Here is a 25,449-nt window from a genome sequence, read left to right as displayed (position 1 = left end):
GTTCGCTCGGTAACTTGCGTTATTGTAACACAATAATCTGAAACTGAATCGGGTGCGTTTTATTGTTCCGAAGGCTCTTATTACAAAAAAACAAAACAACAACAACAAAAGTTATGATACACCTCGATGTCCGTTAGTTCGGAAATGTAATACGGTTTTTGTTATTACGAACATGTTGGCGTTACACCAAAGGTTCGTTGTTCATAAGGTTCGTTAATCCGACAATGAAATAAGGGTTCTTATTACGACGGTTCGTTAATACGAGTGCTATGGGAATTCCAAACGTTCGTTAATCGGAACATTAAAAAAGTTTCATTAATCCAAAAGTGAAAAAGGTGACTCCACGAACAAAACTTAGGAATTGCAAACCTTAATCGTCTTTAAAAGATAACCGAAACTTCGGAATAACTAACCTTTCTCATCTTCATGATTAACAAACCTTCGGAGGAATAACGAACCTTTTTTCATGTTTGGATTGAAAAACCTTCGGAACAACGAACCTTCGGAAAAGTGAACTTTTTTGATTTTATGATTTACAAACCTTCGAATGACGAACATCATTTCATTTTCCGATCAACGAATCTTTGGAAAACGAACAATAAATTAATATCTAAATTATGAACTTTCGGAATAACGAATCTTCGGAAGAGCGAAGCTTCAAATGAACTAACCTTCGGAATCCCGGGAATAGCGAAACTTCGGAATAAGGAGACTTCGAAGTAACGAACGGTTGGCATAGCGAATTGTCATTTTCTATACGGGTGTGATAATACAAAAAAAAAAAAAAAAAAAAAAAAAAAACTTATTATGTTCTCTTTTAAGTGTAATATTCAATAAAATTAAAAAGGTAGCATCCCACCTCACATAGCTTTCCAGTGTATGATGAGTATTCAACAAACATTATATGATATATGTGTGATTTGCTTGTTTTCATTATATTGTATTTGTTCGGTTATAACGAAATTTCGTTATAACGGGAGTGCACTGTACTTTGATGTGTTTGATGTACAGATTTAGTGCAGACCATGCTGCGTATCCCGGGGCTCTGTATCAGAATCCTTCTTCTTCGGCAGAAACGTAACATGAGCGAAATTTCATTTTATGAGGTCTCATTAAATTCAAATTAGTCAGGAAAATTTCGTCTCTTCAGACACAATTTGATACAATGTTCCATTTAATGTGATCTTTCATTGATTTTGAAATGTGCCAGGGGATAAATTTCTCTTCAGAATGAGTCGGAGCATCACAGGAAATCTTCCTCATGTCATCCTTGTCTGTGGAGGTAATCCTACATAATGCTTTTTATAAACAAATGAAGCAGATTCTAATTGAATGATTGGATGAGAACATACAAGTGATTGGGCATTCATTTTGTCAAACACATGATTTTGTCCATCATCGGTCATTATCAAATAATGATCAGTCAGCACTTTCACATCAGGATGCATGGTAAGCCGACACAAATGGGCGGGACGTCATAGATTTGTTTACTTATGAAAATGGCTGGCACTCAGTGGATTTTTTTTTTTTTTTCAAATGACACGGATCTGCTTCTTCATTTTATAAAGCAAATAACACTCTTCATTTTGTTACATTAGTATAATTATCCACTTTTGGTACCTCCTAAATAGTCCAAACAACCTCGGCTTTTGCCTCAGGAGTGTTTGACTGTTCTAAAAATATCTCGTGTGGTAATTCTTACTAATGCCCTCACGGATGTGATGTTACAACTGTATGTACAGTATAATAATACTGTACTACACCCACCCCATGGTACAAATGGATCATTCTGACTGACTCAAAAAAGAGACTTTACAATGTATAGGATTCCTCAGCTCAACATACCACACATTTGGTGGGTGCTTCAGTTGGTGCTTTTAATCATTTCACTGTAATCATCACATTACATGCACCTGCTACACGAGTCTAAAACTTCAAGTGGAACATAAGTTTCTTAGATATACAGTGCACTCCCATTCCAATGAACATGGTAAATAACAAAATTCTGGTTACAATGAAGTAAAAATTCAGGCCCCAGCATTATCCACTCTTATTTTTGATGATGGTGTTGTTTATTTGTTTGGTTATAACAAAACTTTGATGTAATGAAAGAAGACTGCTGGTCCCGAGGAATTTGTTATAATGGGAGCCAACTGTATAATATGTATGCTATGCTGGTATTAACATAATGGATATAAACTTGGAATGCTTGAGGATGGCCTTCTTGAGAAATTCAAATGTAATAATTGCACAATGCAATCAAAGAGAAAGTCTTCAGTATATCAATATCAGTGCAAGCATAATTGATGCTTTCACAGAGCGAAACTACCTTATGCACAAATCTAAGCCATTTAAGTGTGTGTAACATGACATGGTTGAGAGAAGAAGGAATGTATGCAATGCAATAAATATTCACCCTAATTACACACAAATAAGTATTAAATCTTATTCACTGAAGCTTCATCAAACTGCACAATTGTGTTATTTGTCTTGTCTCTTTATTCACATAGCATTGGTAAAGTTTGACTCGCATGACCTTTGGCAAGTTTTGATTTCATGTACATGTACCTCATTTTATCCTAACAGTCAGCAAAATAAATTATGTTTCCATTCAGTTACTCATTCATAACACAAATGTGTTATTAAAAAAAAAATAATAATAAGTGGGCCATACAATGGCTAGGATGAGCACTACACAGCAACAGTAAAAATGTGGGCCAGTGATGAGTGTGCTGGGAATGTGGGCTCTTGGACTTTCTCATGGTCATGTAGGGTATTGGATTATTTTCTTGCTAAAACAGGTTCAATCAGTTATGTTTTTCTTTGTTAGGAATTTATGAGATTCAGCTTATTTAGCATTTGTTTCGGTATGCCCAGTCTTGTCAAAGGAATCCTGTAAAACTTATTTGTAGAAAGGAAAAATCAGAGTTACAAAAATTTTCTTTTAACATAATTTATCATGTTATAAACTGTAAACTGTTTATCATACAGTCAACAATGCCTAACATTGCCTAAGTCGAATCTATTTGGAGTGAAGAAATAGCTTCAACTTAGAGAAAATTGAACTTATGAGTGATTAAATCAATAGAATATAAACGAAGAGAGGACGTGAAAAGACCTTCAACTTAAGCGATTATTCAACTTATGCCAGGTCGACTTAAGCAAGGTTGACACTATATCTAGTTTCCCCTGTATCACATCTCCATATTTGACCATCTGAGTATAGCTCAATCAGATATCATTTACAGAGGATCACCACAAACATTCACTGGTACTAAACATAAATCAATATGTCTAAGGACATAATCTAAACACTTCATATGATATTCACTTTGCTATACATGTATATATATATATACAAATGTATATATATATATATATATATATATATATATATATATATGAAATCATGCTTTAGTATTTGTTCAAAAATATCGGTTAGCTACAGCTACATGTCACACACAATACCTCGCTCATTATATCTTGATATACCCGTTATCTCAAATACTCTGTAATTTACAGCTGATATTTCAACAGCTGAAGGAAATCAATCACGATATCCTAAATTCCATTAAGGAAGTCCTTTCAGTCATTGGCAGCTCCAGACCTGAAACAATATACATGAATTGCATAAACCACTTCCTAATAACTGCAGTCCATATCAATCACAGATGAATGTTTGAATAAAAATATAATTTAATTCGGAATAAAGTGGAATACCCTCTGTGATTTTTTTTTTTTTTTTAAGTAACCAGCACACCACGGAAATGCACCTGAAATAAACTTGTTGGACACACCTCATCCCAAGTCCAAGACAGGAAAACTTTCTTCCTCTCTTGAAATGTAGTACATCCCCAAGCCATCTCCATCACAGTCGTACCTGGCGATCTCAGACAAAGTCAACTTTGTTGATGGCATGGGATGATGCAGCATCATTCTCCGAACTAAATCAAATACTGTGCGGGCGTCTGTGCAGTCAGTGGAGTTAGAGAGTTTCTCCTCCGATATCTCCATCTCAAGATTGGTGTGCATACTCTGTCCATCATCTTTTGTCTCAGCTGTCAGTGGTGGAAGGTCATCTTCTCCTGAGCCCAAATGAGCATCACTCCTGCTCTGCTCATCCTGGTATGATGCCCGAGGAGGACACTGTGATTGTTTTTCTGCATTGCCTTGGCAACAGACCGCCTCACTTTGTGCGTACTTTGGGTTACTTTTCACCGTTTCTATGGTAACTGCTCCTTTAGATGAGTTTGCCAACATTTCACTATCTTTACCACAACTCTCTTGTTTGTGCATAATACCCAACTTCTCCTCATTTTCTGACCAGTCCTCCCTGTCAGAATCGTTGGCATCAGAATCACCACTGCTACATCCATTACTGTTCCGGGATGCTTCATCACTGGTAGGCATTGCACATTCATCCACTATGCCGAGCTTAATGCTGTGCAGATGTCCTAATCTTGTAACAATTCCAGCATACACTTCTGCAATCTGAAATTTCAACATAGCAAAAGCGACAACAGTGAAAGGTCTATAAATCTCTGAAGGCCACGCATTCTAACCATTGTACATTAATTGACGAGTGTGCTTCCAGTAATTTAGTAACTGAGTGATGTGCAGAGTACAAACCTAAATTATATCTCTCAGTGGAACTTGATCATTCTTTCAAAAGAAATTGTCATTAGAGAATCATGGAAATATGCCACATACTTATCAAACAATCTACCCAACAACATAAATACACCATAAACCTCTACCATACATAGTTATGAATCTTTCCATTAGCACTGCATTCTTTGCATTTCAAATCTACAATCCCTGGTATTTACTGAAATATCTTCAAAGAGCAACTTATTGAGATAAATGATAATGTTGCTGTAGACTATTATGTTGTGACTTACAACTATGCTTCTATAACACTCTGCACCGGATCCAAGGATTTCTTGTACATAGGGCCAGAACTCTAGGTCTTCCAGACATGGCATACTTGATAGAATGCCAGCGATTGTCTTTGGCACCACACAGAGACGGAGGGTCAGCCTGGTTAAGCTTTTGATCAAATCACACACAGAAATACAGAGGGGAGAGGAGAAAGCAGAATGTAACAGCATGACCACAGATTAAGATATTCAGCTCAACCCTATCCTAACTGGGGGGGGGGGGGGGGGATCAAATTAACCTCTCCCTCTAAATTTCACACGATGATTCCGCAACACGCAAAGATTTTGCTACTATTTCATTACTTTTTTCTTTGAAGACTCCTGCATATCATGAGACAAAATTTGTGATGTCTGGGTATACTGTTTTGTGGTTACAGTATGTAATGTTTTGTACATGCATATCAGCCCGAAAACAGCTCAAATTTGTGATATTGTATGCAAATCCAATGCAAATTGTTTTTTCTTGTTAAATTGATATAAATTAGATTATTTAAGCTTTTAATCATTGAAATCAACTAATTCTAATGTAGATAACTAAAAAAGGGTCTGTAACAATTTTTGGCAAAACCAATAAAATACATCAGAAATTAATAAAACAACAAAAACTGAAGAAAATATTTTTGATAGAGTTTTTTTTTTAACAACAAAATTGTTTGATGTGTCTTAAAAAATTCTGACACAAATACATAGCAATCCTTCAGCCTTTTTAAGAGAGTTGCAGGCAAAAATATGATTTCATACATAAATTTGCATAATTAATTGTAAATAGAAATCTATATTTTTCTATTGTATATAAGCATATAATTTTGTAGTTGACACCCGGCTCTATGTTCAGGCAGAACTTTGCAGCGGTTGCACCATCGGCAGCTGAGATCTGGATGGGGGATCAAATCGACCCCCCCCCCCCCCAAAAAAAAAAAACAAAAAACAAAAAAAACCACACACACATTGTAACGACTTGATCTCAAATAACCCAGTTAGAATAAGGTCAAAAGGGGTGTTTTTGAAAATATTGTATACGTATGTAGATTGAGTGAATGCAACAATATTAGAAGACATAGATTACATTAGTAAAGTTTGAGGAAAATCAGACAAGCCGTTCAAGCATTATGAATTTCTAAAGTTTTGTTGCCGCCATTGCTGAATGAGAAGACTACAACAGTTTGTGACGTCACAGTAGAACAACAATAACTAGAGAAGCACTCTGAGAGCGCAGATCTCCGCCAAGCATGCAGCTCATTTCCACCACTGATCTTGTTCTTCCATAGAGATATCAGTGATTTCCACCCATACATACAGCATTGTGTGCTGAAAGTCGCCCGATTTCCCAATATACTGTAGAAGCTTTTGTTACGTCATAAACCCTCAGCTGCATGGCGCGCCTCACCCTAGTAGAAACTAGACCACGCACTTTAGTACGCGCATGCATGCAAACCTAAAATACGCGCAGCCTGAACTCCCAAGTTCATTGACCCTACCTGCCAAAATATAAAAAATCCTCCATAAATTCCCCCAAAATTCTTGGATCACTCCCAAAATTTAATCATCTGTTACTTGTATCATTCTAAACCTTTCCTGCAAGTTTAATCCAAATCCATTAACTAATTTTTGAGTTATTTTACACACGGACAAACTAACAAACAAACAAACAAACAAACCAACGGTAACGAAAACATAACCTCCTCCCTTGGCGGAGGTAATAAAGAAAATATAAAGAGAAAGGAATTACATAAAATTGTATTTTTCTAGCATAATGAAAGAGCAATGAACTTATATCTTTCAGAAAGCAAAAGTAATGCTATTACCCTTGACATTGTGTCAGCAACAAGTGAAGGAATATGTATGTTTCTTATAAAATATGGAATTATCTTCATTTTGTTGTTGTTGTTCTGCAGTGATGCCGATGTTGTAGTCTTCTCATCCAGCGACGGTGTCACATAAAAGTTACAAATTCATAAGTTTTGAACATAGTCTTTTTTAAGCTTCACTCATGTCTTCTTCTAGTAATGTGCTGAATCAAATTGATGAATAGTAAAAATAGTCAGGTTTTTATGAATTTCATGACAGAGCACTGTTTTCCATGGGAAAATTGTGTACGTTTTTGGGGTGACATGTCATTATAAAAATGGGCGTGGCTTCATAACGGTAGGCACGGACATTGCAAATTAGGTCTCAAAAGTTGTTCGAGACTTTACAATAATATTCAACATCAAAGTGCATCAAGACAACCAGATTGCATTTTATCAACCTAGCCATCTAATGGTCAGTATTTAAAAGAAAAAGTCCATTTAAAATACACACTGCAAAGAAGGGTACACACACCTCTTCAATTTTTGCAGCAGTAGACCAATGCATTCACAGGATTCCATGTGGCAAGAACAGTGTGCTTCTGTCAGACTCAGGGATTTCAGATTCTTCAGGCTCTGTAACCCAGCATAAGTCTGAACAACAAATAATAAAAAAAATAAAAATCATACAAACAAAAAGAATGAAATAAGCAATATACACAAGACAAAAATACTTTAGACATCCATTCTAAAGTTATAAGACTGAACAAATGTTTCATCATGCATTATTCATAAGGCGAAATTTTGACTGAATCAAAAGGTCACTACTTACTTAACTATGCCATTTCCCAAGAATTTTCATCTTTGTCATTCCTATATCCCATAATAATTTGAAGCATAATAACCCATTAAACCTTAAACAGACATATGATGCCTGGGGTACCATGTTGCGTAGCGCCACCTCACGTCCACTAGCGGACAGCCACAGAGAAATGCATGCAAGTGTGTGTGTGTGTGTACATAGTAATTCCCATGCCACTGCATGCTATACTATGCATGCATGGTACGCTGTGCTAGCAATAGCGTGTGCTTCAGTGCAGTGCAGAACAGTGCAGTGCAGTGGCTAGCGCGCGGTAGCTGCAGCACCAAAATAATTTCCACTTTTTGGCAACCCAGGGTATAACCTTTTAAAAAATATAAATAATTCAACAAAATGGCTGATTTTTATTTGGTACCCCAGGACACCATTTATGTCATCATATGACAACCTGACATAAAACAGATACCACATATTCTCTCCATAAAACCTTGTTTTCAGGCTCTCTCTCTCACTCTCTCTCTCTCTGTCACAATTATCTCTGCTAGAAATTAGCCAGTATAAGTATACAGTCCACTGCCATTATAGTAAACATGATTAAAACAAAATTCTGAATACAATGAAGTGAAAATTCAGGTCCCAGAATTATTGCTGTATGCACTTTGTTGTTTGGTTATAATGAAATTTCAACATAATGAAAGAGAGCTGCTGGTTCCTGAGGATTAGTTGTAATGGAAGTTGACCTTATCAATGAGCAACAACTTACCAGTGGTATGAAATGTGAGCAGCTGCCAAGCTCAAGGTGTTCAAGGTTTTGAAGGGCTCCAAGAAACTGAACAGAGCCTGTGTCCAGGTTTTTGAAGTTTGTCAGCATCTTAAAAAAGGAGTGAATTCGATGGAAAAAAAAAAGAGACATGAATATATCACTGAACACTGTATGTAATGGTCAGACTGATGACAAGCACAATACACATACCAAGTAATAGCTGACACATACTAAGAATTCTGTGCACCTGACGAAACTTAATAATAAGTGAACACAGTGTGTGGAAGATAAAAGTGCATTTGATCTTGAAGACTAAGTCTTGAAAAAGGTTTTTGGCATTTCTTTAGAGGTGACTCTTTTAACAGAAAATGGTTTTACTTGCATGTTACAAACTGTAAAAGTCAATATGTACCTTCCTGTGACATTGTGAAAACTCTAGAGTCTATTTTCACTCTGTAAAAGTTTGAAAGCAAAAACCATGCCTTGGGAAAAATGAAGAGAGAGCAATGGTGGACTACTGAATCACAAGATACTTGATGTAGCTCAGTAGAAAGTCTGCTTGATATTCATTGCCATGACTGTGAAGTCAGCTTTCATCTGGAATAAAGTCTCAATAAAATATGTCCAAGAACAAATCATGCCTTACCAGTTTCTTCATCCTCCGTAGCTGTCCCAGGTGTTCCGTTCCCCCAGACAAGGCGATGGCGGGGAGGCTGAGAACGTAGACCGAGCTTATCTTCAGCTCCACCAGGCTCTTCAGGGTGCCAAAGCAGCCAATGTCACACAGGATTTCCAGCTCCCTTTGGGGAAATGGGTAAGGGTATGGAGTGTGGTAAGTTGATGGGGGAGAGCTGGTCATCACATAGCCAGTCTTGAGTCATTTTTTCAGAAGAATGTACCAGTAATTAAACTTGCTTTATGTCTTCTTGTAATCAGTGTTCGATTTTTCTCTTTGACTCAAAACATTTTTTTTTTCATGGAAAACTGATTAAAACCACAGAAGATCTGGAATCATTTGTTCTTTTAAATGGATATGTACTGCTTGAAGAAAATGACACTGGAAATTTTCTAACATAAAATCTTAAACAATGAAAAAGTGTTCCTTGCTGATCAAGAGAAGTAATGAGAAAGAAATGATCATCTATTCACCTATCACATTATCACTTCACACTGAGATAAATCAATTCAAAATAAAGTTATTTTGTGTAGATTGTCAAACATTTTATCACAGTTGGTCTCTTTATCAATCACTGTAATTCCATTCACAGAATTGAAATAAGTTACAACTAGAAATGTCGCTATGGCGACTGATGCCTCCGCCATAATGCATGATTCTCCCAATAGGCATATAGTACAATGTCTTCACAATGTGTGATCCATGACAGTTTCACATGACTGGCAAAATATTGAAATGAAAGGTTTGTCAGAAATGTCTTGAACTGGGTTTGCTATAATTTTCTAAGAGTGCAGGTACACATATTTGGGGAATTTTGGGAAAGTTTATGCAATGAGTAATTTCCAAGGTACGAAGAAAGAGTGTGATGACGGTACAAAATACATTTTTTTTTTTTTTTTTTGGGGGGGGGAGGCATTGAAACCTGGCCTTTGACCCTTAACCTTTGACCTTCTGGCTGGAAATTTCCCGGAGAATCTCCATTAGGTAATGCATGTATTAAGTTTTGAAACTAATAATGCAAGCATTGCATATACTAGTATATGAGGGAAATAGTAAAATTTTGAGGAGTTGACCTTGACCTTTGACCCCTGACTATTGACCCATGACCCCTAAATTCCCTAGATAATCCCTGCCAGACAGTACATGTATATGTACCAAGTTCCACGAAGATACATTGAAGCATTTGAGAGAAAAGTAATATTGCAACATTTTCACCTAACCTTTGACCTTTTGACCTTTGACCTTATGACATGAAACTCTCTCTGGAGAATCTTTACGCCAGTAGTACATGTCCACACCAAGTTTCAAGAAAATACCTTCGGGCATTGCATAGATATGGGGGAAATTGCAACATTTGTAGCATTTGACCTTGACCTTTTGACCTTTGACCTCTTGCCAATGTCACTAAAATCTACTCAACTAATTGTCCCATCATACATCATCCTTGGACCAAGTTTGGTGAAAGCTGCTTCATCCAGTTTTGAGTTATCACGTAAACAGATAAATTTTAGGATTTGACCTTGATCTTTGACCTTTGACCTCTGTCCGATTTCACTGAAAAACTAATGAAGTAATTGTCCCATCATACATCATCCTCCAACAAAGTTTGGTGAAATTCGCTCCATCCAGTCTTGAGTTATCGCGTAAACGGATACAATTTCATGATTTGACCTTGACCTTTGACCTTTGACCTTCAGCTGATTTCACCCAAAATCTAATCAAATAATTGCCCCATCATACTTCATACTTGGACCAAGTTTGGTAAAATTCCAGTAAATATTACTCAAGTTATCGCGTAAACGAAAGCGGACGGACGTACGGACGGACGGACGGACGGACAACCCGAAAACATAATGCCTCCGGCACCACTTCGTGGCGGAGGCATAAAAAATAACAACAAATAAACTCAAAGAAAATGCAAGAAACATTCTAGCAATGTAGATAATAGTTCTGTTCAGACGGTGATCCTTAGCCTCGAGGATAGCTATCTTTGAGGACAAACTCAGTAGTCAAGCACTGTATAGATGCACTCGTTGATATCTAACTCGAAGTCAACTCGAAGATAGCTATCCATGAGACATCTCAGGGTTAGTGCTCTATTAACCCGTTGAGGACGGTTTGATTTTGCTACAACACGCATTTCCCATAGACCCCTGCCCGAGTATACTCGGGACTCGTCCTCAACGGGTTAACGAGCCATGGGGGAAGGGATCCCACTTGTAATTAAGCATTGTGTGGACAGAACTTACTGATAGGAACTTGTAGGTAAGTGTAGTTACGGGGGGCAGTGAGCCTATCCTCGAGGATAGCTACCTTCAAGGATAAGCTTTGTCATGTGAATGCCTGTCGTAGTTAGAGAGCCAGAGCTTATCCTCGAAGATAGCTATCCTCGAGATTAAAGATCATCGTCTGAACGTAACTAATGTTTCTGAAAGGTATGCACACTGGATGAAATGTTTGGGGAGTGACATACCTTGAGGGGATTGAGGGTAATATACATGTAGCATGAAGAATTTTCAGCTGCTGCATCCCTGCCACAATGGACCACAAATCCTGCTTTTCGATGACACCAAAGTAGAGGGCCACCACATTCTCCCTCTTGCATATGAATGGTATCGCTTTTCTCGGAGCAAAGTTGGGATCCACACATTCATGGAAATCCTAGCATGCAGAAAACAAGAGGCATCATTGCTTCGGATGGTATACGTTTACATTTATCTATAGGCATAAATCATACATGACAATTAATCATTGACGACACGTAATCATCAATGATTAGAGCTTACTCCTTAAACTACGACGAGTGTCCACACAACATCCATAGTGAGAGTCCCACTTGAAGACGAAAAAACAGAACCGAAAGAAATACATACCGGTACATGCAGCGCTTACGATAAACCCAATGATATATGCAGCAGTACAGAAGTGCAATTAATACACACACTAAAGGTTGACCATAAAGCAAAGGGGGAATGGAGTTCATTGAGAGGTCATGCTTTTAAGTTTGTTGATTAGCATGTCAACACATGGGTTGTACATACATGGGTTTCAACTTGTCAAGAATATCGAAATTCATTTTCAGCAGCATTTCCATTCTATGATTTTAGTTCAAAATGCAATATTTTACCCTCGCAAATAGCTTCTTCCATCGAAAGCAATGGCAGAAAATATACAATTTTGAAAAAAAAAAAAAATTGAATAAAACTGTCGAAAACCTAGGGTCAAATGCCAGGAAATCATCTTACTGAGTGTCCAAAATGGACAGCTAGAGTCAGCCATATTGGTGATTTTGTCACTTGCTACAGAACTCACTTGAAAATTTGTTCAGGACATGCAATTATACGATACTACTACAAATTCTCTTCATGTTCAAGCTTACCAGACATGTTGTCCCAAGTCTGTCCAGTCTCTTCCACAGGCTTCTAGGCAGATTATCCACTATGGTTCCCTCAAAAGACACTGTCCTCCACTGGAGTCATAGAAACAGAAACAAAAAGTTCAATGTAGACCAATGGATGTCGAGTTCTGTTGTAAGAGGACTGCCAATTTAATATGTGAAATAAGACAATCTTGCCTATTCATTATGTTCATACCATGTTCTGCATCTGCACTTGTGGGGCAACCGCAGCACATGGAAGAGACAGAGCTCAAAGCCACACTGTTCTGACAGGCTGGTCAAGCCTTGGACCTGGATCTGTGCTTGGGTTTTTCATTGTGCACATGATCACAGTGGACTGTGTCAGGAGAATACCGGTACATCATTTTTATGGGTTCTATACAACTTTGTAGTTTACTTCCACAAGAGAAAGCAATTCCAGGATAAAATCAGTGGATTACTAATCTATTATTTCACAGACACGGCCAAACAGTATGCTTTGGGTACTGACCAAAGAAGGAGTCTTTGATAATCTTCTCCACTGCTTGCTGACACCACCAGCAGCAACAAGATCCTTGAGTGAAAGGTGGCCCAGAATGCTGAAGACAATCTCTGCAGCAAATTCCTGCAATGACGGACCTATACTGACTCCTGTCAGTGTTGGTAGAGGTAGCACCGGTGCTTCCTTTGAAGCACGGGCAATAACTTGACTGTTCTCTGTAATCTGATGGAGACATACATACCCATACACATAAACATGCAAATAAGAACAAAAGAAGAGAATGGGATCATTACTATTTACTTCCTTGCAGAAAGGCAGAAACAAAATTCCTTTCGCAACAGCCAACCAATTTAAAAAAAAAAAACAAAACGAAACTTAAATAACTAGAAATGTCGCTATGGTGACTGATGCCTCCGCCATAATGCATGATTGTCCCAATAGGCATATCGTCGCTGGGGCGACAAGACCTCGTATCTCAAAAATGTCAAATGTTCAGGAGAGCCAAAAAACATGGCGGCCAAAGCACTATACTGAATGGGATAGCCGTTCCTTTGACATGCCGTGGTGGCTTCATTTTTGGGGGAAGACAGCTGGGATTTGGACAGGACATCACTTAACCGATTATTTGACCACTAATGCAAAAAAGTCATTTTCACCAAAATTTGAGATACAAGGTCTTGTCACCCCAGCGACGATATAGTACAATGTCTTCACAATGTGTGATCCATGACAGTTTCACATATCTGGCAAAATATTGAAATGACAGGTTTGTCAGAAATGTCTTGAACTGGGTTTGCTATAATTTTCTAAGAGTGCAGGTACACATATTTGGGGAATTTTGGGAAAGTTTATGCAATGAGTAATTTCCCAGGTACGAAGAAAGAGTGTGATGACGGTACAAAATAGATTTTTTTTTTTTTTTTTTTTTGGGGGGGGGGGCATTGAAACCTGGCCTTTGACCCTTAACCTTTGACCTTCTGGCTGGAAATTTCCCGGAGAATCTCCATTAGGTAATGCATGTATTAAGTTTTGAAACTAATAATGCAAGCATTGCATATACTAGTATATGAGGGGAATAGTAAAATTTTGAGGAGTTGACCTCGACCTTTGACCCCTGACTATTGACCCATGACCCCTAAATTCCCTAGATAATCCCTGCCAGACAGTACACGCATATGTACCAAGTTCCACGAAGATACATTGAAGCATTTGAGAGAAAAGTAATATTGCAACATTTTCACCTAACCTTTGACCTTTTGACCTTTGGCCTTATGACATGAAACTCTCTCTGGAGAATCTTTACGCAGTAGTACATGTCCACACCAAGTTTCAAGAAAATACCTTCGGGCATTGCGTAGATATGGGGGAAATTGCAACATTTGTAGCATTTGACCTTGACCTTTTGACCTTTGACCTCTTGCCAATGTCACTAAAATCTACTCAACTAATTGTCCCATCATACACCATCCTTGGACCAAGTTTGGTGAAAGCTGCTTCATCCAGTTTTGAGTTATCACGTAAACAGATAAATTTTAGGATTTGACCTTGATCTTTGACCTTTGACCTCTGTCCGATTTCACTGAAAAACTAATCAAGTAATTGTCCCATCATACATCATCCTCCAACAAAGTTTGGTGAAATTTGCTCCATCCAGTCTTGAGTTATCGCGTAAACGGATACAATTTCATGATTTGACCTTGACCTTTGACCTTCAGCCGATTTCACCCAAAATCTAATCAAATACCAGTAATTGCCCCATCATACTTCATACTTGGACCAAGTTTGGTAAAATTCCAGTAAATATTACTCAAGTTATCGCGTAAACGAAAGCGGACGGACGGACGTACGGACGGACAGACGTACGGACGGACGGACAACCCGAAAACATAATGCCTCCGGCACCACTTCGTGGCGGAGGCATAAAAATACCATTCATATCAGAAATTGACTGATCATACTAACTGCAGATTTCCTACTCGAAATTGTGGGCCCAGATCATATTCCTACGTAAGAGTTAATGAAGAATGAAATCTGTAGACTAGACAGGACAATCACTGTGGTCAATAAGACTACCACTGAGACCATTTAAATGGGAATTTTAGTTAAAAGTAAAACACTGAAAGAATGAACACATGCGCAAAACTGACAAGCATGCATCCATTTAGCTACACAAAGTGCTGTCACAAAATGCTGGGCAACAAAGCATGGTGCCTGGTCAGGCTAGGAGACACTCCTCTTTTAGCTCGTATCTCTCCTTTGATTTGCACTGGATATGATACAGAAAATCTAAGTGTCATTATCAATTACAAAATAATAAAAAATAAAAAATAAAAGAAATTAAACACTGAGTCACACATCTTTTGTTAGATATGTGGTTACGTATGTGGACCTACCTTTGTTGATTCATTCTCAAGTTGTACTTCTGCTTTCATCTCCATTGCCCTTTTTTCTCTTTTTTCCCTTTTCACGCGTAGCTCCTTTATCACTGCATTCACCTCTGCCATCTACCACACATTAAGAGAGGAATCACAAAGGAGTATGAAATCATTTGATTACCAAAGGCATCCCCCATTGCAATACAGCCCTAATCGTCGTTTTTCAGAAACAAAAACAAACAAAATGAGTTTTGAAAGAAAAAGAAAGAAAAGCGTCTACTTTGTGATGATTCAACAGAAAGTCATCACACTAAGTCAGGGTTAGATATGAAAACTTGAGTAAAATATTTGAGCAGTTCTTCGAATTTTTACCAACTCAAAAAGAAAGTTCCAATCCAAAGTGCTAGAACAGTTCTACCTAGCCACCTGGGAAAGATAGTGCACGCTCTATACTTGCCCCATTATGTGAAGCAGGACTAGGACAATCACATGAAATGAAGTCACATTGGATGTCTATCAATCAAACTATTTAGAAGAGAGATGTCCCCAAGAAGATTTCACTCAGGTTTTGATGACAGAATGGTCTTAGTTTTATGAGTTATCATTTTATTACAATGACACATGTATGTATCTGATTTTAGCCCAAACTGTACATTGTGTAAGGCTCCATCTTCAGCTAAATCTAATCTGCAAAATTATGTTCTAGGCCTTTAGCTCCCCCCCCCCCCCTATGTTCATTTGATTTCACTGGTGCTCATCTGTTAATAACACAAATTCTTAAATATTAAACATCTACTACATTCTACACTCACATGAACACATTTTAAAGAAAGATCACAATGATTTCATATTCAAATGAAGAAAGTGTTCTGACGTCCCCCCAAAAATATAGGAATAGTACTCAATCATTTCTTTAAAGTTTTGTTGATGATGAAAGTTTAGAATCTACACTGCTGACCCCAAATCCTCAATGTTTGGGGTTATTTTGATGACATTTGTCATTACAATTTCTACCACAGCTAGAGAGCGGACGAAAAACACTCAGTAGGGACTCAAACTGTTCTAGTCAACTATGACTGCACCTTGCAATTGGAGGACTAAAGAGCAGGTCGCAAGATGTCAGCATTTAAAGGACAAGTTCACCTTCATAAACATAAGGATTGAGAGAATGTAGCAATATTAGCAGAACACATCATTGAAATTTTGAGGAAAATTGGACAATCCGTTCAAAAGTTATGAATTTTTGAAGTTTTAATGCAGTAACCACTGGATGAGAAGACTACTGCATTGTATGAATAACTTAGATGTCACATGCGTACAACAATATAAGGAAAATACAAAGAGAATTTCACAAAGTTTCATCTTGTGAAAAAAGTACACATTCCCTTGACTCGTTACCGACATATGTTAGGGGTAATATCATTCCCCCTGCCTTTAGAAAGAGGCAAGTCAAGTGCTCTTTTATTATGCGAAAAAAGTGAAAATATGTTGAATTTTCTTGACATTTTCTTTATACTGTTGTACGCATATGACTCACAAGCTGTAGTAGTCTCCTCATCCAGTGGTTCCAACACAAAAATTTTAAAAATTCATAACTTTTGCATCGATTGTCCAATTTTCCTCAAACTTTCACTGATGTGTTCTACTAATAATGCTGCATTCTCTCAATCCTTATGTTTATGAAGGTGACCTAGTCCTTTAAAGACTCGAGCCCTGGCTGTTTTAACAGACCTTACCCTGTTAACATGAGAAAAACGTCCAGAGAACAAGATCTCTTGCCTCCGGCAATAAAACTGCAGAAGAGAGCGAGAGGCACCAAAAATCTTCTCTGGCTAGGTTTCCATAACAACCTGCCAGTTTATGCACGAAGGGGGTGTGGTTATGATCCACGCATGTGATCGGCTAGTGATGTGTCATTCTGTTTGGACTATTACACTATTGGGTGTTGAGTGTATGCAAGGAAAGTTACTGCGAGAGCATCTTACAGAAGGGCCATCAGAGTAATGTCGGGGTAAATTACACTAGATACCTGCCCCCCCCCCCCACACACACACACTCAGGTGATCAACCATACACATATGCTTGTTCCAGATTCCTACAAGTACCCCCTTTACAGAGGGAAGTAGGTTAGGATTTCGACCCCCTATCGCAGGCTTTTGGAAGGGGAGCCATCAAAATTATCCCGTATATAGGGTTTTGGAAGGGAGGCCAGCAGAACTGCCCCCCCCCCCCCCCCATTACATGCTTTTGGAAGGGAACTAACAAAATTGCCCCTGAAATGAAGGAAGAGCACTGAGGTAAAGAATGTCCTCAATTTCAGCACCTGCATGGACAGGAATAATATTTAGAGATGTTTTTCTGCTGAATGAACCAGAGAAGATCTACTTCCTGCAGCACTTTTCCTTCCAGGCTGGGATTTGGACATGTCTGAAAGATGTTGGGAAAGATCTGTAAACTACCCCTTATTTGACATATTTTTTTTGAAATGATAAAAGACACCCTATAGGGAATTCTCAGGGATTTTTACCCCACGCCGAGACCCAAAAATATACTCCTTTCCCGAAAAATCCGGAATGCGCATGCGGTACAGATGACCACCTCAGTGGGTAGGGGGTAGACGGCTTGGGCCAAATTTGGCTAAATTTACCGTGACAACAGCCGAGCAACATTTATCGGGGACCGTTTTAGCAGGTGTATGGAGTAAAAAAGATTGCCCAGACATTGTCATGGCTGGTATATCGTACTTTGGTTTGAAAGGCTCTGGAATAAAAACAGGGTCTGATCAGTGCCACCTAGATTAACCGTTGAAAAAAAGGGTATTAGACTAAACCCTAACAGACTAACCCGAACAGCAGGAACGCTTCGCATTCCTGCTGTTTGGGCCATCAAGTGTTACAATATTGTCGGGCGACGCTCGACTGTACAGTACTGGTTGAGGTGGGGGTTCGAACATTCCTAAGTGAGATAATGAGAAACCTCCTATGAAATATGAAAGAGAATGTAATTTTAAGGATTCAACATTTATTTGATGAAAATTGGTTTTCAAATGGCTGAGATATCCAAAAAAGTGATAATAATATTAATAAAAGGCGACAGGCCACGCCATTTATTAGGATCTCTTTGTTTCACATTGTTTTTGGATATCTCAGCCATTTCAAAACCGACTTTCATCAAATAAACTTTTGATACCCCTTAGAATTGCATGCTCTTTGACATCTCACAGAGTGGTTTCTGAACATCTCGCAAAACGTTATAAGCTAAATCCTCATAATCACCTCAACCAAAACTGTACACGCCCTTTAAATTCTTCAGTCTCTGTTTCCCCATAACCCCGGCGCGGGGCGCTGTAACTAGTAACAGCCGTGTTGGGGTCGCTGTTGCACGGTAACTATACACAGCCCTGTCGCTGTACACAAGTGTAACGTTAAGACGCTTAGCGCACGGTGTCTGGTCGGGCTACTGCACGGTTATGTTTCCCCTATAGACAAGATGGTCTATGCCATAGACATCCATTGCTAGGAATCTATTGACCTTAGATCCTGTGCCTGGCCACATCATGATAATAATATTACTATCAATATTTTATATTATTAATATAGAATGTTATAGTTCTAATCCCCCATATAAAGAAACACAAGTCCTGGGGGTGTTTCATCAAGTTAGTCAGCGCTGACAAGTTGTCAGTCTCTGACAATAACCATCACACTGACCATATAGACTAACGTTAGAACAGTCAGTGACCAAAGCTTCTCAGCCAATCAGGTAACGCGCGAGAGTTCCTTTTGTATTCCCCCCCCCCCCTGATTCGATACGTAGATAATTCTAACAATAATTAGAAATCTAGATAATCTACTGCTCTATAACAATCATAACGTCATACTCATAGACGTCTAGTAAAGTAGAACGCCTAGACAGACGTCTTAGACTCTAAACGGGTAGGCTCTAACCATAGGCCTATAAACGTTACAATAATAGACTAAAAAACGTTATATATAGGCCTATAAACGTGACACATACCCAGTCCGTGTTGATCAAAACAAACGGAATGGATCAGGTAGCTCTCTTGTCTGTCGTGTCTTTCACTGAGAGGTTGATGGGCAGGGCGGTTGATGCAGTCTAACGTCCCTAACGACGATAACGTTACTGTCGTTAGAAGTGAACAACTCTCATGCAATGACTCTGAAGTTGACAACTCGCCAGTCGGGTAAGGGCGGCCATCGGGCAGGTCGGGCAGCCTTGCATGCTCTCCCTAGCTGCCTGGGAGCTGTCTGTCTTGTGACTTACCCCTTAGATCAGGGACACCTCCCCCCGCTTTGATACGTACATGCAGTCGATCGGAGTACCGAGTCACGCCTAACGTTAGCTAGTCATATACCGTAGCAGCGCTATCGAAGGCTTGAAAGACCCGCCCGCCGCTCGTTTGATAGTCTAGCTTTAGGACTCTACGCACGTAGGAGTGATTCGTTGGAGAAAAATCTCTTTGTTCAGTGTAGGCGACAAGCCGTATGAGGGCGTGACACTAGTCTAGCTTGGTAAGCTCATAGAGCTCTAAATACATTCTTCTTCTTCTTCTTCTGATTAAGTCTGCCTTCAATAGACTGAAGATTCTTGCAGATTGGTGCTATTTACATTATAATACAATTTATTTACAGATATTTACAAGCACATAGAAAATTTGACGAAAAAACTAGCCACTGTGATCAACCGTTAGACGGTTTCGAAATGATCTCACAGATGGCGCTGAAACAATTTCTGACGACAGGGAATTCCAGTTCCTTACAGTTCTTGGGAAGAACGAATGGCGATGCGATTCAGTTCTCGAATATGGTACCTGATAGGAGTATGGTTGCGAGGCTCTCGTTAACTGAGTAGCCTGTTTGATAATATAGTCCTGTGCTGAAAGAGGAGTGAGATTATTGTGTATTTTGTACATCATAATTAGCCTGTCATTTTCTCTGCGCTGTTCCAGAGTGGTCCAATTAAGTTCTTGTGGCACTCGAGGTGTTATGGTAGCGATTTAAAGTGAATCGCGCAGCTCTTCTCTGGACCATTTCCACTTGGTGGATTAGGTTCTTGGTAGATGGGTCCCAAACTGTGGAAGCATACTCAATTGGTCGAACCAACGTTTTGTAAGCTGTGGCTTTAACATCAGAAGATTTTATGCGAAGATTGCGTTTTAGAAATGCAAGCACGTTATTGGCTTTATTGACAGTATTGTTGATGTGTTGGGTCCACTTCAAATCAGAAGTGATGGTTACACCCAAGTACTTCACGGATTCAACAGATTCAAGAGGGGCTTTATTTAGATGATACACGTGTTGCACCCTACTTCTTTTCCTGGATATTGTCAAAACCTTACACTTATCTGTGTTCAAATCCATCATCCATTTTTTCGCCCAGTCACCAATTTTGTTTAGGTCCTCTTGAAGATTTTGCGTATGATGTTGATTGTCGATGGTCATGTAAGAAATTGCATCATCGGCAAAAAGACGAACCTTTGACGCGAGACCATCAGGCAAGTCATTGATGTAAAGTAGAAAGAGGCAAGGCCTAAGAACCGACCCCTGAGGCACTCCAGATCCTACCGCTACTGAAGAAGATTTAATACCATCCAAAACGACCCTCTGACTTCTTCCATTGAGAAAACTTTGAATCCATTTCAGATTTTTCCCCCTGATACCGTAGCAGTCCAGTTTACGTAAAAGCCGCTCATGTCCAACCTTGTCAAAAGCTTTTGAAAAATCCATGACTATAACATCCGTTTGACGCCCTGCATCCAAGTTCCTATGTAAATCGCTTGTGAAACCAAGTAATTGTTGTTCACATGACATGTTTTTACGGAAGCCATATTGCAGGGGAAAAATGATGTTATTTTCGTCCCCGTGCTTCATAATTTTGCTGGCTAAAACGTGCTCCATTAGTTTACAGCAAATACATGTCAGCGATCCGGGCAAAACTGAACATTTTTCCATCTCCCGGCGAGACGTTTTAACATTCCCCGTTGATGCAATTTTTCGAGATTTTTATATTTCCCGGCGATACGTTTTTACATTCTAAGGCACGTATCCAGCGTTCTGCCATTTACTAGTACAGTATCTTACTGCCTGATGAATATTCATGATGAAGCGGGACGGGTGCCCAAATAGTGGTAAGCACTATTTGGGCACCCGTCCCGCTTCATCATGAATATTCATCATCTACATGTATCCGTAATACCGTGGTAATACATGATTTTTACATTTCCCGGCAGCGTTTTTACATTTCCCGGCAAAACTGAACATTTTCCATCTCCCGGCGAGACGTTTTAACATTCCCCGTTGATGCAATTTTTCGAGATTTTTATATTTCTCGGCGATACGTTTTTACAATATATATTGATTCACAAAGTACGTGTAATAAAGAAAGTGACAAGAATAAAGAGAATGATATCGTATTCAAGTAATTAAATTTAATGTAGATTCATCGATCACTCTTGCTGTACACCAAAATGTGTATATACTTAAATCATTTCAATATAATTGTACTGTCAAAACAAAGCACACACACAAAAATGCAAAACTAGTACTTTACCAAAGCAATATCTGTTGTGCTGTACAATTTACATACACTGAAGTATGGACGTCATAGTTCATAAAAATGGCACACAAAGTGACAAAACTCATCAACTTCTATTTCTCTTCCACAAAAAAGTCAACATCTACAAGAAGTTCAGCTATTATATGAGTGACTGTTGCCATTTCAGTTTGCACAAGACAACCACCTATGCCAATGCAATTTCCCAAATCATGTTGCAGCAAACAGCCAGAACAAATTGCTGCAATCTAACATACTCTACAAGCAATGCTCTATAAGGTACATAAACACTACTATAAATATATTTTGAAACATGCCAAAATGAAATGATAATACCAGCATCCTAAGAGGTGCTTGGAGATGCACTGAAATGTGCTACTGATCTTAATCCAGATTAACCAGACACTGCATACACTGCAAAATACTGAGGCCAAGCAGCCATTTGAAATGATTCCAACTCTGTGTGAACCTTGTCAATAATGCCTCAATAATATCACTACAGGAGGTCTCATCTTCAACATTGTCCATTTTCTGTCCATCCCAGATTATCTTGGTGCCTATAGGCGTTATTCACAAGAAGATGTGCTGGTTAAATTGTGTGAAAGGAAAAAATAGATCAAAGGTTGAAGGCCAGTATACATGTACATGTATTGTGGTCACACATTTTACTTTCCAGACATGACTTATGCAAGAAATTGTGTTATCAATAAATCAGGCAGATACGAATGAATGAACATTGAGTTGTTTTGAATGATCAAATCAAAAATAACTACACGTCTATATGTAACAATTTGGTGAGCCCATAACAGTAATAAATGTTATCCATTGATACAGAAAGAGATATGATAAACAACAAACAAGCAAACATAATTTTGTGCAGGGGGGGGGGGAGATCAACGGTTCAGATCAGAAGACTCTTTTATGTATGAACAAAATACCAAGCACACTAGCAGAATATGACTGCATAAGGAAAAAGAGCTACTGTATCTCAGAACGCTGACTACTGCAATCACATTGCTCTAAATTCAGAATTGCACAATAACATAAAATTATGATGTCTTGTTTGCAGCGACAGTAGAATTTATTGCAAGGATATACGGGGCATTCTCCATTTTTCTAGCTCACACATTTCTGGTAATATCATTGTCAGACTCATATTTCAATACGTTTAGACGGGGCAATGGAAACACTGTGTAATTCATCCATCATTGATCAATGATTAAGATCTTGTTGACATACCATAGACCGGTGGTATTAAAGTGATTTATAAGCTTAAAAAACTAAGTTGTTCCATGGTCAAGTTAAATTAAGATTAGAAAACTTGAAATAAGCTCACACTTCCTCAGGCTATAAGGTGTTTTTGCTCTGTACATTCTTCAGAGTGGCAAAGAAATATGATGTCATATCACTACCATTTTGCTACAGAACAAGTTATACAACTTTAGGGTATCTCATGAACATCTCATGAACTTCTTCTCAAGTTTTCCATCGACACAAAAGAAGTTTGGCTTACATGTTCAGCTCAATGCAAAGTGTGTTGCCATGGTAACAGCACTTATGGCCCTCAAAATTACATAAAGGCTTTGGAACAGCTTTCTTCCAGTTTTCAAGCCATTCAAACAATGTTTTGGCACACATGTATGTTGAGTTTGACATAAAGTTGCTCAAAACATACATTTCTAAACAGTATAGTGGAAAAAGTGTTGCTTAGTTGTCACAGAACATTGTAATGGCCCTCACAAAACAGGGAAAAGCTTGTGGATTTTTTGTCCCTCTCCAGTTTTGCAACAATTCAAACAAAATTTGGTACACTTGTTGTACTTGATTTAAAGTTGAGGATAAATTTTAAAGAGAAAGTAAATTTGCATTGCTAGATTAACAGTGCGTAATCGCCTTAAAATCATGACAAAGCCTTGCACACTGAAATTCTCCAGCTGTTTGTAGGTATTTCAGAAAAAAATTGGCACTGATTGCAATGTGAATTTGAGCATGAAAAGTTTCTAGAGAGTAGCTGTGGTTGTAGTTAGTAGGAAAACAGAAATCAAACCATTCTAAGTTGATACATGTATTAAATGTATAAAGTTCATGTAAACTTGCACTGGTCCAACATAATGTAAGAATCAAGTCAACATGTCAGTTTCTGCAAGTTCCATCTTCAGGACTGCCTGTTGAATTTCTTTTTGCACGAGTAGCTGCCACTTTCTTGATTTAAAAAGTAACATTTTGTTTCCAGTAAGTCCCAGAGAGACAGCAATGTCATCCTACATCGATCTTGCAGTTATACAGATGTAAGAGTTGAGGTGAACTGCATGACAAGGGCTAAACGAACAAGAAAAAGAGAGAGAGGAAAAAAAAAGAGAAAATAGGGGAAAATATCAAGTGTTACAAAAATGCATAAGGTACACTGCAGCAATTGTTTGTACATTAGGATGCCTCCAACTTTCCACCTCATTGCTACAGTGTTTACAGCACTTGAACTACATACATTAGCAACTGACAACCATGGTTGAGTTATTGAGTTGAGTTTTTATGACGTTCATTGACCTTGGAATTGACTGTGGAATTTGCTTTTTCTTGAAAAAGTAAAGGAACAATGTGGCATGTTTTTATTTTATACTTAGTGAACTTACGCCTGAATAGTCCTTGTTGATGCACTGATAACTGAAAATCAGCAAATTTAGCCAGTGATCTTAGATTCTGAACCCCCATGTCAGACATGCATTGTTCCTTCACAATAACACACAAACTTGGAAAAAGTGCAATTTGTCATTGTTGTCATCAAAGTCCATGTGCTCAGTCATGCATGCCATTTATTGTCAACATAATTAGGTATCAATGGAAAGAGTAAGAGTTCTTCTTTCCTTGCAACCAACATAGTCATCTACATAACTGACGATTAAGAAATGGCAGCCCTCCAAATTTGGATTACCTTTTTTTTTTATACGCTCTGTAGAAGCTAAGATGTATAATGGGGGGGGGGGGGGGATGTAGAGCCCATAAAAATGTCAAAATCGCCCACTAATGTCAAAATTACCACAAATTAAAGGGATGGCACAGTATTGGTGGAGATGAGAATTGGGCTTTTAACTTTTTGCAAGATACCAAGAAAATACATGAAATAGTATAGACAGAGCATATACCATTTTAAGAGGAATTCAAAGTTTATTTATGAAAATCGGGTTTGGAATGACTGAAACATCCAAAAACAAAGTAAAACACAGCGATCGTAATAAAGTGCGGGCTCCACACTTTATTAGAATTGCTCTTTTTTGTTGCATATTTCAGCCATTTCAAAACCAATTTTCATCAAATAAATGTTGAATTCCTCATAGAATTACATGCTCTTTCATATTTCATAAGAAGTTTCTCATTATCTCACCAAAAAAAAAAAATGTTAGAAACTATAGGTCTCAACCAAAACTATACGAACATAACATAACATAACACGTTAACCACAAATGACAAAATTATACCACAAATGTCATAACACGTCAACCACACATATTATGTCAAAATCACCACAATGTCATAACACGTCAACCACAATCAAAATTTGTCATAACACGTCGACCACAAATTAATGTCAAAATTTCCATTTTCCTGCAAATGTCATACTAGAGTAATGCGTCAACCACAA

The 25,449-nt window shown here is 38.3% G+C and overlaps 1 protein-coding gene across 1 annotated transcript; it reads right to left on the bottom strand.

Annotated features, from left to right (window-relative positions):
• Nucleotides 1-3,763: 3,763 nt before the first annotated feature.
• LOC140227987 (uncharacterized) lies at nucleotides 3,764-19,551 on the bottom strand. The gene is made up of 10 exons (XM_072308384.1): nucleotides 19,257-19,551; nucleotides 15,258-15,368; nucleotides 12,874-13,086; nucleotides 12,366-12,455; nucleotides 11,460-11,647; nucleotides 8,957-9,110; nucleotides 8,311-8,418; nucleotides 7,263-7,381; nucleotides 4,902-5,049; nucleotides 3,764-4,491 (listed from the first exon to the last, which is right to left on the bottom strand). Exons 2-10 carry the CDS (start codon nucleotides 15,366-15,368, stop codon nucleotides 3,799-3,801), a joined length of 1,824 nt encoding a protein of 607 aa, XP_072164485.1. The 5' UTR covers nucleotides 19,257-19,551; the 3' UTR covers nucleotides 3,764-3,798.
• Nucleotides 19,552-25,449: the final 5,898 nt, after the last annotated feature.

This window comes from Diadema setosum, chromosome 1 (assembly GCF_964275005.1).
Source record: "Diadema setosum chromosome 1, eeDiaSeto1, whole genome shotgun sequence".
Lineage (NCBI taxonomy): Eukaryota > Metazoa > Echinodermata > Echinoidea > Diadematoida > Diadematidae > Diadema > Diadema setosum.
The sequence above is the reverse complement of the archived record's forward strand: the minus strand, read 5'-3'. Positions and strand labels throughout refer to the sequence as shown.